Raw genomic sequence first — 15,570 nt, 5'->3', positions numbered from 1 at the left:
CTTTATTTTAACTGGTAGAACTTTACAATAAGGTTCTATAGGTTAATGTTAATTTTTGACATTGTGTCACTTCAAGTTAAAAATGACATTTCAAGTATTGTTTAATGCTAGCTCATAGTTAATCCTTTACAATAAGGTAAAGCATTAGGAATTAACTATTTAAAAAGACCAACAAATAGTTTATTTTATTTAAAACGACCTTCAAATAGTTTTATTTTATTTAAAACTATCTACAAATAGTTTTCTTCATTTTTGTTCAAAAATCCAGTATTTAGTGATAACACAAGTTACAGTTTTCATTAGTTAACTACATTAATTAACATGAACTGCACTTCTAAAACATGTATTAATCTTAGTTAATATCAACATTTACAAATTCATATTTAAGAGTGAAAGTTGTATCTCTTAACATTATTTAATAACAATGTTTATGTTCGCCGTGGATTAATGTACATTAACAATGAGCAAAATATTCTTACACTATTAATTAAAATGCATTAACTAAAAGTAACAAATGAGACCTTACTGTAAAGTGTTACCCTTTACTCTATTCAGCTAGTTTCACGAAAACGTGCTGGACTTCACAAGTATTGCATCTCACCAGAGTGATAATAGATGCTTTTGTGCTGGAGCTCTAACGTTACAGCCATTCAAGCGGAACTGGTTTGGTTCAAAACCATTTTTATAACGTCTTTTTTTTTTTTTTTTGCAAGCGCTTCGCGTTGCCAGCACTGGCCCTGTTACTATGGTGATAGACATTTTAAAACATTTTAAACAATGGGGATTGAGTCGCACAGTAGGCGTCTGTTGCAGTCCGTTTGGATGGTGGGAAGTAATGCAAGAAAGGTAAGAGCTTTGAAAGAAATGTCTATTTAATTTGTGATTCTTTTTATTAAAGTAAAGATTTGTTGCCTGAATGTCTTGCAGTACAAAGAAACATTCAGCTCAAATGGACCCGGATAGCAAACGGACTAGAAGGTCTGTGCACAAGTGTAAACTTGACAGCATTCAAGACACACAGCAGGGACCAATTCCTGACAAGTTGGGCACCCATCAGCCAGGAGCCATCAGCAGTGAAATGCGATCAAATGACATGCTTTTTAGCGAGTGGAAGAAAGGACAAGAACTCCCGTGTGCTAAAGCACAACATGCTGCAGTGGATACCCTTGAGAACAAGTTCCTCAAAGTGCGACAGAGTTTACTACAAAACACAAATGTCAATCAAGATTTTAATGAGCAGACAATGGAATCCCTGCACAGAATTCTAGCAGGAGCCGATCTGCTAAAAAAAGAAGAGGCTACGATGAGTATCCTCGGGTCAAAATATGATTTACAGATGGGCGGTAACTCTAAAGCCTTACACCTACCCTTCGGTTACGTGATTCGGTCTAATTCGACAAGGTCTGTTGAATGCTCCTCAAACCCACCCAAAGTCATTTTGAAGGAAATATCTAAGGGCAGAGAAAAAAGCAGAGCTGACAAAAGCTCATCTTTCAAGGGCAAACACCTGGACTTCTTTGAAGTCGTGAAGGAACAACTGCAACAGAAGCACTTGGAGAACCAACATCTCGTCCATTTGTTGTTGGTCAAGCAACAAGAGCTGAAAGAGATTTCAAAGCAAAAGGAGAGAGAAACCCAAATTCTTACTGAAAAGCTGAAATGTGAAGAGCAGAAAAACACAGAGATCACCACTAGGTTTGATCGTATCTGTGAAGATATGAAGGAGGAACTAGCTGAAGCCAGAACCAACAACAAAACATCGATGAAGCAGCTTAAAGCGCTGATGGAGAAATACGAGCGCCTCAAAACTCGCGCCATCACGATGAAGGACCAGCTCAACCTGGAGCTCGATGAGAAAAGGAGCTGTCAGAAATCCTTAAAGAAGCTTCAGCAGGTGTCTCAAGAGCTGCTGACAAAGCAGAAACTTCTAGAGGAGCAAAGAGACGTAGCAGGACGAGATCTCGCTTTGTGCAGAGAGACCTTGCAGATGATGGATGCTGAACACAAGAACACCATCAGCATTAATCGGAGGCTTGAACAGGAGGTATCGGCCGTGAGAAGTGAATCTGCGAACCTCAGAGATCATTTACGTAAAGCACAGGAGAAGAACAGAGAGCTCGTTCAGTCGACCCGCTCCAAAGAGTCTGACAATGAGAAGAATGTAAAGGAGTTCCAGGACATGATTGAAAAACTGAACGTCGAGCTGGAGAAGTGCAGAACAGAAAGAGACAAAGCGCATCAGCAGGTGGAGACCATGAAATATGAATCGAAATCGATCCACAACAAGCAGAGAGTGGAGATGCTTCAACTGCAGGAGCAGCAAAAAGCCTGTCTGCAGAAGTCCGACGGTTTGAGAAGAGAGTGCGAGGCCTTGATGGAGGTGGTCGATAAACTCAAGAAAGACAAGCAAATCCTGACAGAGAGGCTGGAGACCATTCATAAAGAAAAGGTGGTGTCGCAGATGGCCAGCACGAAGGAGGGAGAACGACTCAAAGAAGCCATTCGTTTGCTGGAGCGGGAGAGAGAGGTGCTGTTGGCAGAGATGGAAGACTTGCGTAAGGATTACCTCGGCCTCAGCGACAGGATCACGCAGAAAATGGGCCACATGGATGTGGCTGATCCTCCCATGACCATTACTGACATCCCTACAAAACATCAAAGAAACGCACAAAAGATCGCACCTATTGATGATGGTATGATTTCTGATTCCTAATATATATATATATACACACATGACACCACTAGTGAAAGTTTCAATGCCAAAGGTATTACAAATGATATGAATGTATTATTTTGTTTGTCCCTCTTTTGCTTTCATTTCGGCAGCACTCGAGCTACATGAACTCTGATCCTTTAAAGGGTTAGTTCACCCAAAAATGAAAATTCTGTCAATTACTTACCCTCAATGTCGTTCGACACCCGTAAGATCTCCGTTCATCTTCGGAACACAAATGAAGATATTTTAGTTGAAATCTGATGGCTCTGAAAGGCCTCCATTGGCACAATGCACGGTTCACTCTCAAGACCCTTAAAAGGTACTAAAGACGTCGTTACAAAGTCCATCTCACTACAGTGGTTCTACAATAACTTTATGGAGTGACGAGAGTTTTTGTGCGCAAAAAAAACCCCTAAATAACGACTTATATAGTGATGACGATTTCAAAACACGGCCTCATGAAGCTTCGACGCGTTATGAATCAGTGAGTCGAATCATGATTCGGATCGCGTGTCAAACCGCCAAACTGCTGAAATTTGGCGATCCAAACTGCTCATTCGACTCACTGATTCAACATTCGAAGCTTCATGAGGCCGTGTTTTGAAATCATCATCACCATGTAAGTCCAATGTAAAACCACTGTAGTGAGATGGACTTTGTAACGACGTCTTTAGTACCTTTTAAGGGTCTTGAGAGTGAACCGTGCATTGTGCCAATGGAGGCCTTTCAGAGCCATCAGATTTCAACTAAAATATCTTCATTTGTGTTCCGAAGGTGAACGGAGGTCTTACGGGTGTCGAACGACATGAGGTTACGTAATTAATTACAGAATTTAAATTTTTGGGTGAACTAACCCTTTAAGGAGTTGTCATCAAACTTTACAATGAAGTTTTATTAGTTTACTACATTAGTTAACATGAATACAGATTAATAAATGCTGTAGAAGTGCAGTTCATGTTCAGTCCAACATGTAGTAATACCTTATTACAATCAAAAATATATATTTAACATTAGTTAATGCACTGTGAAGTGTGAAATAATGAACATCTGTATTTGTACTAACGTTAACAAATACATTAATGTTAATAAATGAAACATTGTAAAGTCAGCCATAGGTTTTGAACAGTTTTTTTTTTATTTCCAGGTCTAAATGAGTTTTAAATGAATTAAGTGATATTAAAAGATATATATTGATCAAAAATATTTCAAGCAAATTGTGCTCTTTTCAATCTATTCATCAAAAAATCTTGAATTTTTTTTCAGTTTCTAAAGCAGCATAACTGTTTTCAACATTAATAATAAAAAAAAATTTCTTAACCTCAAACTTCTGAATGTATGAATCCTGTGTTTGGAATGCAAATATCTCATTGTAATATTTTTCAAATGTGTTTTTTCCTACAGTGATTCAGGATATAAGAAGAAAACTAGAAGAGGAGCACAATCAGCAAAAATAAACAAGTCATTTTGTCTAACCAACTCTGATGGATGTTAGCTTAGCTACTGGGGGTTTTATAAAACATGACTGTCACTTATGTCAAAACTACTTTGTCATTAAACAACATTTGCCGAGTTACTGAGGGAGCTGCAATAATTCTCAGAGGTAAATCAATCTATCAATGGTCCATATGAACCCGGAACCTTTCCATGTGGAGAAGGTGTCTATGAATGCATCTGTTGGTTTTCTATTGCTACAGCTAATGTACGCACGCTAACTTCCATGTTACAATGCAGTCACACTTCTGCAAATTCTTACGACTGCAAAAACAAACCTCAAATACTGAATACAAAATATTTATTATATTTTGAAGACATAAAACAAAAAGGAACGTTCGTGTTCTACAGTATTCTAGCAGGTCAAAGTGCGTCGAAGCGGTTAACATGTAAAGTTCTATTCAGTCAACTACATGAAATATACAACAATATTTACAGAGTGGCCAAAGTGGGGGATATTTTTGTAAGTGCAAATCCTCCCGCCAAAAAAAGTAGACATGAAATGAAAAAGTGTTGTTAAAACTGCTAAAAGAAATTGATAACCAAGGATGACCTGATTAAAAGCAGCAGTGGTGGTTGACACAAAAGTCTAAAATACACAAGATCAATCTTTCTGTAGAACCATCAGGCAGCTTTTACACCAGTTAATGTTGCTTGATCAGTTTAAGCAGTGGAAATAACTCAACTTTGGCCTAAAGGCAAGCTTTAAGTGTCTGTGCTCTCAGGACAGGCTGATGTCCGCATCGTCATCTTTGGTCTCAATAACTTTAAACACCCTGTCCTTCTCCTGTTTCAAACGCTTCTTGGCTTGATCTGAAAAGGGAGATTTGATTCACATTAGAGGGGCATTACAATATCAAAGTATCATTTACAGCACCACTATGCAGTGGACAGAACACATTACACAGACAAAGAAACATTAATATCCGAGACGTGAAAGGCACTTACTCGCTAAATCACTGCGGTCCAGCAGGATCTCCAGATCTTTGTCACTGATGACCTTTCCTTTAGTGCCCTTCACCGCCCTGCAACAGCACGAATCATGTCAGGACAGTGATGCAACTTACAATGCAGAACTTGGCAATACTTTGAGATGAATTAAAGTCTTGCAACAGTTGAGATATCAGTACCCGTCATAGTCTCTGGACTTCAGTAGTTCTACAAGCTCATTTACATCCACGCAGCTCTTGGTCTGTTTGAGTTCTGCTTTAGAACCTTTAAATTTATCTAAAAATGACAAACATAAGTGGAAAAAAGTCAGTGACAGCAAAACCTATCAATCCTTAAATTGTTTAATTACAATTCAAAAGTTGGTAATGTGGCATTAATCTTAATAGCTACATACTTTTGTGAATGACCATCTTCTCTAGCTTTCTCTTGGCAGAGGCTCTCTCCAGGATCTTCTCATCAATGGTGTTGGCCGTAACGAGGCGGTAAACCATCACAGGTTTTGTTTGCCCAATACGATGACACCGATCCTGTGCCTGCAAATCCGCCTGAGGATTCTGCAGATGAAATTCACATAATTATTTAAAGAACAGAGGCTTTAGCCAACTGATTTTTTTTGCATGCTTTTAAACCAATTTAGAAGTCACATGTGAACAAGCTTTATATCCAAATTCATACCCAGTCACTGTCAAATATGATGACCGTGTCGGCAGCTGTGAGGTTGATCCCGAGGCCACCAGCTCGAGTGCTCAGGAGGAAGAGGAACACCTCTGGATCAGCAGCAAACTTCTTCATCTGCATGATAAATAGGGGTTGTTTTCAGTGTAAAGTTGAAGAAACTGTATGCAATGGCAATTTGTATTAACCAAACGGCAGCTCACATTCTCATCTCGGTCGGCATAACTCATTGAACCATCCAGTCGGCTGTACTCATAACCCCGGAGATAACAGTAATCCATCAGAATATCCAATATGGAGGTCATCTGGCTGAAAATCAGCACCTGTAAAACAAATCAAATAAATAAATAAGGGTGTCGATGCAATTAAGACAAAATAAAAAGTTGTAGCTATTTTAAACTGTTTTAGTTTCAAATAAATGTAGTTCTTTAAATAATCCTGAAATTCTCACAAATTTATATAAAGCAGCATAACGGTTTTCAATAGATAAAGAAATGTTTCTGCAAATCAGCATATTAAAATGATTTCTTAAGGATCATGTGACTTTGAAAACTGAACAATGATGCTGAAAATTCAGCTTCACCACAGGAATAAATTACAGCGTAAAATTCAAATAGAAGGGTTTGTTATTTTTAGGAATCTTACATTTTTAATGCTTCACTGTATTAAATGGAGCTTTGATGAACAGACTCAAAATTAATATAGAAAGCATTGAATATCTTTAAGAAACTCAATGGCCATATGAAGTGCTGTACTGTGTGCATCATAATTATCCAATGCATCACTCAACCTTACATATAATCCACACATAAACTGTACACAGGAGATTAAACGTGCACACAAATGTATTTTGACACACTGATAGAGCAGCCAATCATTAAAATGCATGTATGAGAAGTGATCATTACCTTGTGCCCTCTTCTTTTCAGTTCAGGAAGCATTCGATCCAGGATGAGAAACTTCCCTGATGCTTCCACTAACTGCTCATCAATCTGTACCAATGAGATGAAGATTAATGCACTTGTTCTATTGCCTTACCAATGTGAACACTTTATACTAGATGCAAAATTATGTGAAGTACCTTGAAGTCTCCAGTGGCGGGGTCCAGAGGATACTCTATCAGGTAAGCATGGTTGCAACACCTCTTCAGCAGCATCAGAACGTTTTGCAGTTTCAAGTTGATTTGAGCATCAACCGGCATAAACACATCCACCACTGGGCTGGGGCTAAAGAGAAAGGAACCATGTCATGTCAAAAACACAATTTGTGACATTAAACAGCTGAGTTGAGAGCAGAGGTCAAATTGGTAAACAGACCTTTCCTGACTCTCCATCTCTTTCTGGACTTTCTCTAGATATTTCTCGAGGTCTTTCATAGAGTCAGTCTCCTTCTCAGAATAGTCCACCACCTTCCTGGACCTGCGTTTTGGGCGGCCACTGGCTGTCAGCTGCGCAGGTCCTGAATCATCCTTAAAGATGTGAAATAAACAACAGTAATCAATCATGAATAATCAATCACGTTCAAACTTTCATGTAATATTTAAAAAGGCCTGTTCACACAAAGATGAATTTTTAGCACAATAAACATTTGAATGTGAATGAACAGCTGTTAATGTGTCTGTTCTTTTGGTGTTAATGTGTAACGCATTTGATGTTTGATAAAGACTTAAGTGAACAAAAATCTGAATGGCTATTTGAAAACTTTCTTCGGTACAACTTTCTGTTTTCGCCACCAGCTTGTTATGGAGTAACCGGGGTATTTACTGAGGTACTTTTCCCTAAGTGCCACCGGAGTGAATTTGCATTTTCATCCAACCAGTCGGCAATTTCTCACCCATTGGTCTAAACAAATCGTATGCCAAATCAGACTGCATTTTCATGCCAAATATTCGTGCTGGTGTAAACAGGCCTCAACACTGCATATAAAACGCACCTTCTCCTGACCCAGCATCTTTGCTATAGTCTTGTTAACAATGGCCATATAAAAGGCCTCTTGTTTGTTGGTGAGGGGTGCGTACACAATAATCTCTTTCTTAGGTGGAACCTCCAGTGTGACATCTGACTTCAGTCTTCTCAGAAGGAAGGGTGTGAGAATCTGAAAAAGGTAAAAAATAAAAATCATCAGAACCCAGTGGTGGAAAGAGTACTGAAAAAGCATACTCAAGTAAAAGTACTGTTACTTATAAAAAAAAAAATGTAGTGCAAGTACACTCTAAAAAAAAAAAAAAAAAAAAAAATAAATAAAAAGTTCTATATGGCACCAAAAATGGTTCTTGGCTCGTAATCATAGGGGAAACTTTAAGTGCTATTTAGCACCAATTTTAGTGCTTCAGTGGTTCTTCAGTGGTTCTTCAGCGGTTCTTTGACTAAGGTGCTATTATAGCACCGGTACCATATACAGAACATGTTAAGATATGGTGCTAAAAAGTAGCCCTTTTAAAAGTACTCAAGAGTAGTGAGTATTATGTTATGAATGTTATTCCACCTTATACCCTGCAAATTAAAAATGTAGCTTACTCTTTTATGGTTGATTCTCAGTAAGAACAAATAAAAATAAAACTTGAAGAAATACTGTTGGGGATCTCTTGTTTGACTGCTAGCACTAAAAATACAGCCCTGTAATATTTGAGAAAGCAACCAATAATCTGGTAACATTTATGACAACCATTCTGTAGAGGTTTTCTTGCGGTTAATTAAAAAAGGTTGCAAAGCGTTTGTAACGAGTAGGAAAATAGTGTGGTCCCTTTAAGAGTGCGCGCTCCCTGTTGGACTGCCTGCGTTTTGTGTGTGCGCCATAGACTGTAAAAAAATGTTCGCACTTTGCCTCGAGCTCCCATGTGTGCGGATTATTGTACATTAACAATAAAAAAAAAAGCAAAAAGCAGAGTTCTTTCTTTTCAAGACGCACGTACTGCTTTAATTTCAATGGATGTTTTCCCTGTAAAAAGAATACACTTAAGAAATCAGAATCGAGTAACTCAATTTTCACCACTGAATTTTCTCTTGCAATTAAAAATTAAACCTGAATTAAATATAAATCTGATGTTTTATGAAAGTTATTTGCTATATACATGGACTAATTTTAAATTGCCATGTGAGAACACATTACATATGCACTTCCATTAGCTGACAGAAAGCAGGTTAATGCGTTAACATGTTGAGCGAAATCAATGTAAGGGATGATCGGTTAATGCCTAATGCACGTTTTTTAGCCTGGCAAACAAGCTAAATGAAGTGTTTCCAGCTGATGGCACCGCAAGCTCGTGCAGCGCTAACAGAATACGTACCATTTGTGCGTGTATTAGAAAATGTAATATTCTGCAGTTTATTTTTAGTAATTGTTTAAAGCAATTTCACGATTTCAGTCATCATACAGGAACCAGCAACAATTCATAATTCAATTAATAAACAATTAAATTCCCCCTTTCATAAAGCACCGGTGCCTCACACTAGGCTGTTTCCAACGCACTAACATGGTTGATTTGAGTCACAGGACTGATTATTCGTCTTAGCCAATCACGTTCACAGGAAAAAAATAAACATAATGTAGCGATGGCAGGTTAAGGGAAATGGCACAGTAAACGTACTGATACAGCACTTAAAATGTACTCAAGTAAGAGTGCACTGTTTTTAAACTACTTAATAAAGTACAATTCCTGAGAGACTACTCGGTTACAGTAACAAGAGTATTTGCAATTTGTTACTTTACACCACAAACAATATACTTCCAATAGCAGCTGGTTTATATCTGGCTGAAGAACATTTAAGATGGTGTAGCTCCAGCAATGTCTAACAAACTTTATTAATGTCATGTGAAGATACCTGATGAAGCATGTGAAGGATCTTCTGCTCTCGCTCACTAGCCACAATATTTTCTGCGTCGGAAGTGATGGTACTTATGTCAAACCATGACTCAAAACTGAGGGGGAAAACATTTTTTGACAAACATTAAATACAGTTACAAAAACAATTCTCAAGATTAATCCACATGACGACATGCTGGATAACAGTGCATGAAAGTGGCCACATGTGATTTACCTTTTCAGGTCATCAAACACATCTGGAAGGAGGAAGTTGAGGAGGGACCACAGTTCAGACAGGTTATTCTGCAGGGGGGTTCCTGTCAGGAGCAGTTTGTTGTCAGCTAGCAGCATCTTTAGTTCTTGCACCAGACGACAGTTCAAGTTTTTAATCCTGTGGCCCTCATCCACAATCAGATAGTTCCAGTGAAAACGCTGAGGAGACAAACATTATCATTTTATAAATTCATTTTTCATTCATATAAATTCAAGCTTATAAATTCACCACTTTCGCACAAATCTTTGGTTAAGTGGAAGAAAGGACACATGCTTCCATGTTGAGAAAATTACACCCTTTGATGAAAGATTGAACATAAAAAGTCTCGTCCTGATGAATTGTGCAGAACAAGACCAGGGACCAGACGGTGTCTTAACCCTTGGCAATCCAGTCTTAGTTCTCAGATTCAAATTAGGCAAGTCTATGTTTTTAAATAAACGACCAAATAGTCCAAGTAGTTTATGAAACTAGAAATAATTTTTCTATGCAGCCTAATATGCAACACCAGATGTGTTTACCTGAAGAAACTTCCGGTCTCTCATGGCTATTTCAAAGGATGTAACAACAACAGGGCACATTTTGAGGGGACCCTGGTGCTGACGGATCTTTTTCACCAGGTTCATCCTCTCATTTTGAGGACCATGATACAGTAGAACGGACACCTTAAAGAGAGCAAGAACAAGAGAGTCAATCAATAGTCAAATGGATGAAAGCTGTCAAATTGTTAGCTCTTGTCTTAAAGCAATCATTTCAATGATGATGAACTACAGTTGTTGATTCACACCTCTGGGGTAAAGCGCTTGAATTCTGAGATCCAGTTTGGAAGAGTGGACAGAGGAGCCACGACTAGGAAGGGCCCAAGGACCTTCTTCTCAACCATCATTGCAATATGGGCAATGCACTGTATGGTTTTTCCAAGACCCATCTCATCAGCCAGGATACCATTGATACCATTCTCCCATAACATCTGCAAAGCAAACAACAGTTTATTAGCCATTATACAAACCTAATACACATTGAGATGCATATTGAACATCATCCAGCCCTTTTCAGACACTGAGGATTACAATACTGCCCTCTTCTGGTCATCAGCACCTCCAGGAAACACTTACCCTGAGCCACTCTATGCCTTCCACCTGGTACCACCTCATCACACCCCCAGTGAAGAGGTTGGGTTGCTGTGCAGGTACCGGTTGGCCGTTCACGGTTCTCTCTGGATCCAGCATCTGCTTGCTGTTTTCCCGCAAAGTCTCAGACAGCCTGCCTTTAATATCGGAGTTTGTGTCACTCAGCTTCTCTATATCCTCAGCTTCCAGTTTTACTGATGCGTGTGCCTCCTTTACAAGACAGATCCAAGAAAAGTAATGTAGTTCATTAGTCTAACTGTAGGTTTTATATGGTTGCAAAGCAATGTGCAACTTGGCATTAATATAGAAAGTGCGCTCACAAGTGCGTTCATCAGCATTTTACAACAACTTCAAATGCTGTTCATCCAAGCAGAGTTCAAGGAATGGAGATGACGACAAATTATTACTGGAGACCTCATGAACAGTACATCACTTGTATGAGGGGGTTATAAACGCAACTGTGGTTTAAACTAGGGATGGGAATTTTTCCGTAATATTGTATTTGTAAATATTGTAATTGACATCAAATATTCACAGTTTTTCCCCTCAACATTTCTGAACATTGTACCTTGAGTTTCTTTCAGTTCAAAACATTAAACAATGTGTAAACAAAATATAGGCCTAAAGAAAGCATTATAAGCTCAAGCAGTGTGAGCAGTAACAAAAACGCTAATAAAGCAGACTGCGCCAGTTATGCAGAACGTACACTCGAGTCGGTATATGGTTATCGTGTTTATATTGTTTCACATGTTGACAAAAAGATAATGTGGATGATATTCTCAGGTGAGAAAACGCGCCCCGCTGAACATATACAAAAACATTTTTTAATCACTCATAACTTTGAGAGAAACAAAGATTAAACTTTCTAGTGTGCATGTTGACTAGGGCTGCCTCCTAATAGTCGAAAAGGAGGAGCTTGGTATACAAATTAATCATTCACAGAAGAAAAAAAAAAGATTTGACATGAATTGGCGAAATCACAGTGATAGATTGGTAACACGGCAGGTCCATGAGGTAATTGTACATGTCCGCTCTATCATTAACATGAATCTAAACAAATGTTGGCTAATATTAGGCGCATATCCAAGAGTTTGTGCAGCGTGTGGAGGCTAAACTAACACTGCGCTTATTGCACGACGTCAACGCCGTGAAAGGGCATCTTCTTAAAGGCCGTCTTCATTGTGATCAAGAGACGGCGCTCACTTCTCCACGACAATGTGGACAAACTCACGTTCCTTTCTCATAATATGAGAAGACTGCGATCGGAGTAACGGTGAGTGAGGTATAGTCTAATCATCTTCCTGATGTTTGCACAGATATTTCTATTAAGTGTTTCAGTTTGCTGTATATTAATATATTCGTTTATCATTTATATTTACACCCTACATTTTAGTATGCCCATAATTTAGTTGTACGGCTGTTATTTATATCATAGGTTATTTTGTATGTGTTCTGATCTCAGTAAAGCTCAGGCAATATTTGCAGTGTTGCTGCAGCACAATTTACATTTTAAATGCTCATTATGGTTTAGTATTTAGCCAATAATGGTTTAAATTAAAATCTAACAGTCGACTAGGAAAAACTTTAGTTGGGGTAGTCCAAATGTTCTACGCCTCTGTGCACACACATGGAGTATACTTTGAAAAGGCTGTTTTTGACATGCGTACATATGGATAAAACCTATAACTTGAGTATAATTTGAGCTTTAGAACAATACATATATTTTACAATTTCTGAAAAAGCCATAAAGCATAAACACTTTACCTCTTCCATTTTTGTTTTTTTGGCTTTTGACATGATTTCCTTAAAAGAGAGAAAAAACCACATCAGTAATTAAAACACATTTTTTGGTGTCATAAAAGACAAACAAAATTGAAGACTCACCTCTTTGGACATAACATCTGCGATTTTGTAATCCTCCTCCCGTTCACGTTTCTTTCTCTCAACTTCACATGCAACAATAAACAGATTAATGTATTGCACACCAAAAACTGTAGAAACTCAATTCTTTGAAATGCAATCTGAGGGGCATACCTTTTACGGTCTTTTTATCATTGCCCTGCGAAAGACATAACATTCAATTACTACACCTTTACTTTTATTCAAATGGATCAAAATGTTGTAATAAAGCAGGATGACAAACTTGCCTTTTGCTTCTTACTTGCAGCTTTCTTTTCCAGTCTCTCCTTTTTAAGTTTTTCCTGTGTTTTTAGAAAAATAAAGTTCATTTCTGAAACTAAATGTAACAAGCAATAACTTTGTGCAATGTTAATGTCAATAAAACGGAAAACAAGAACTTGATAGAATCATTAGATTTCTATATTGTGGTGGAGATCACACTTCAATGAAGAGTCTAAAGAAAATAATGCCTTGGGGCAGGTGGTGCACAGCAATGAAGGCATTTGATTGGTTCACAGTTCTCTGCCACACAAATCAACACCTGCGCCTTTCCACCATGTTACAATTCATCTCAGATAAACACACTCAAGTAAGATTTATATCCGGAAATCGTAAACCTCTCAGCGAGACAACGCTTTCCTGCCTCGTGAACACAATACGCACCTCTTGCTGCTGTTGTTCCATCTTTGTGAGCAGAAACTTTGAGTAAATGTTGCTTTTCTCCAAAAGGTGCTGAAGTCTTTTAAATCGCATCTCTTGAGAATCTTTTTCCCACGACTGTCTGGCCTGTTAAAACAGCATTATAGACCTTTCATGAGTTTAAATTGCATTTATAAAAATTGTGACTTGTGCAAAACACTTCAACATATACAAGATGCTCAAGGGTCTATGCATTTTAAATAACTTTTCCATTACATTTACAGTACGCTATTAATGGATAAGATTAAAATATCATATTATAGGTATAATAGGGACTGCACTCATAAAAAAAGGGAATTTGAGCTTAACATAGATTTCCAAGCCTTTTCAGGATTTCTCTCATCTTACAATCATATTTTTTAATTGCCCTTATATTTACAGGTTTTCCAGGAACCTGTTCAACCCTAGCAGGAGTCATATCAAAATAAAAAAAGTTATTTATATAAAAGTTTACCTCCTTCATCAGTTCTCTTTCTTTCTTCTCTCCCTCCTCCTCTAAATGCTTCTCCTCCTCCTCCATCTCTTTGGTAATAACCATCTCTCCAGGATGGCTTTTTTCTGTAACATGCAGAAGATTAGTGAATTGAATGTTGCATGGACTTGCACAGACAGGTCTGCCACCATCTCTAGAAGATTTACTGTGAATGTGTGTGTGTGTGTGTGTGTGTGTGTGTGTGTGTGTGTGTGTGTGTGTGTGTGTGTGATCTGCGTTTTACCTACCCATAGTGGTCTCCTCCACTGCAGTGCCTTCTGGCTCTTCAGGTTCATTAGGTTTGGGGCAGTGAGGGGAAACACTGCGTGTCTCTTCTTTGACAATGCTGCAACGTGAACGTTAAGTCAATTAAAGCAAATGGCTCTGCCAACACTTCATACTTCATCCATGCATACCGAATGCACTTACCCACTCATTTCTGCTGCTTTTTCGGTAAACTGGGTGTACAATTAAACGTTTCCGGAGCCTTATCAAATGCCAGTAGGTAAAGCAAATATGTCTAACTGAACACCTGATTAGTTAACATAAAACAAAAACTTACACAACAAATTACGAAAGCGTTTTGTAACTGCAGAACGGAATGCAAACAGCATAAATGTACCCGAATGGACACCTTTTCTTTGCACAACAAAAATATTATACAAAAGCCTCTCCTAAAAGCACATGAGGTCCAGACACACTGCCAGCAAACACACCAACCGCGCGCCTGTAACGTGAAACTTTGCATCAGAGCGCCAGGCGTTTCGCGCCACTGTGGACGAAACCATTACAGCTCACATTTGGAGGGGTGGACGTCTAAACGTTGGTCGTTTAACGACTCGCTATATTGCAATACTACATAAACTTATTGTTTTATTCCGTTGAATTATAATTCGGCATACTTCCGAGGGCTTCTTCTAGTAGACAAGCTTCTAAACACGTCTAAGCGTTTGAGATGAATTAATATAAACCCCTTATACTGTGGTACGGATGCAAACAGCCTAGTTGATATTTCCCGCGAAATACATAGTACAGTTCATTCGGTTCAACAAAGAGGTTACAAGATTGTTTGATCTATCCGCCACACACACACACACACACACACACACACACACACACTGAGAGAGAGAGAGAGAGAGAGAGAGAGAGAGAGAGAGAGAGAGAGAGAGAGAGAGAGAGAGAGAGAGAGAGAGAGAGAGAGAGAGAGAGAGAGAGAGAGATTAGCTCTTTAGTCCTAACACCCGATTTTTTCCTCAAAGAACGTCATGCAACTTGAATTTTAGAAACGTTGGCACTTCAGATTGACGTTGTAACTTAACGTTAGTGTATATAGGACGAGTAATTTCTGTCGTCGAACAAAACGTCTCTTAAAATTATCCACAAAACGTATTTACTCATATAATTAAATTAAACCCCGCTTTTCTAAAAAAACAAATTATTTTGCAAGTGGAAAATTCAAATCTA

At 38.3% G+C, this 15,570-nt stretch overlaps 1 protein-coding gene across 1 annotated transcript; it reads right to left on the bottom strand.

The window, feature by feature from the left end:
* Positions 1-3,836: 3,836 nt before the first annotated feature.
* hells (helicase, lymphoid specific) lies at positions 3,837-14,840 on the bottom strand. The gene is made up of 23 exons (XM_079842397.1): positions 14,536-14,840; positions 14,355-14,452; positions 14,089-14,192; positions 13,599-13,721; positions 13,184-13,237; positions 13,071-13,095; positions 12,921-12,982; positions 12,801-12,839; positions 11,022-11,246; positions 10,694-10,876; positions 10,428-10,571; positions 9,871-10,067; positions 9,655-9,751; positions 7,766-7,927; positions 7,150-7,301; positions 6,915-7,059; positions 6,742-6,825; positions 6,037-6,156; positions 5,834-5,950; positions 5,553-5,712; positions 5,338-5,434; positions 5,156-5,232; positions 3,837-5,020 (listed from the first exon to the last, which is right to left on the bottom strand). Exons 1-23 carry the CDS (start codon positions 14,541-14,543, stop codon positions 4,929-4,931), a joined length of 2,565 nt encoding a protein of 854 aa, XP_079698523.1. The 5' UTR covers positions 14,544-14,840; the 3' UTR covers positions 3,837-4,928.
* Between the last annotated feature and the right edge of the window lie 730 nt (positions 14,841-15,570).

The sequence above is a fragment of the Gobio gobio genome (genome assembly GCF_949357685.1).
Source record: "Gobio gobio genome assembly, chromosome: 18".
NCBI lineage: Eukaryota > Metazoa > Chordata > Actinopteri > Cypriniformes > Gobionidae > Gobio > Gobio gobio.
This window is presented reverse-complemented; position numbering and strand designations above follow the sequence as displayed.

What these genes read in the sequence shown, in the direction of transcription:
- hells (XM_079842397.1), bottom strand. An exon ending in AAGGCATAGAGTGGCTCAGG is followed by an intron (nt 10,877 to 11,021) that starts GTAAGTGTTTCC and finishes TTTGCTTTGCAG; the next exon opens with ATGTTATGGGAGAATGGTAT. An exon ending in TCAAGCGCTTTACCCCAGAG is followed by an intron (nt 10,572 to 10,693) that starts GTGTGAATCAAC and finishes GCTCTCTTTAAG; the next exon opens with GTGTCCGTTCTACTGTATCA.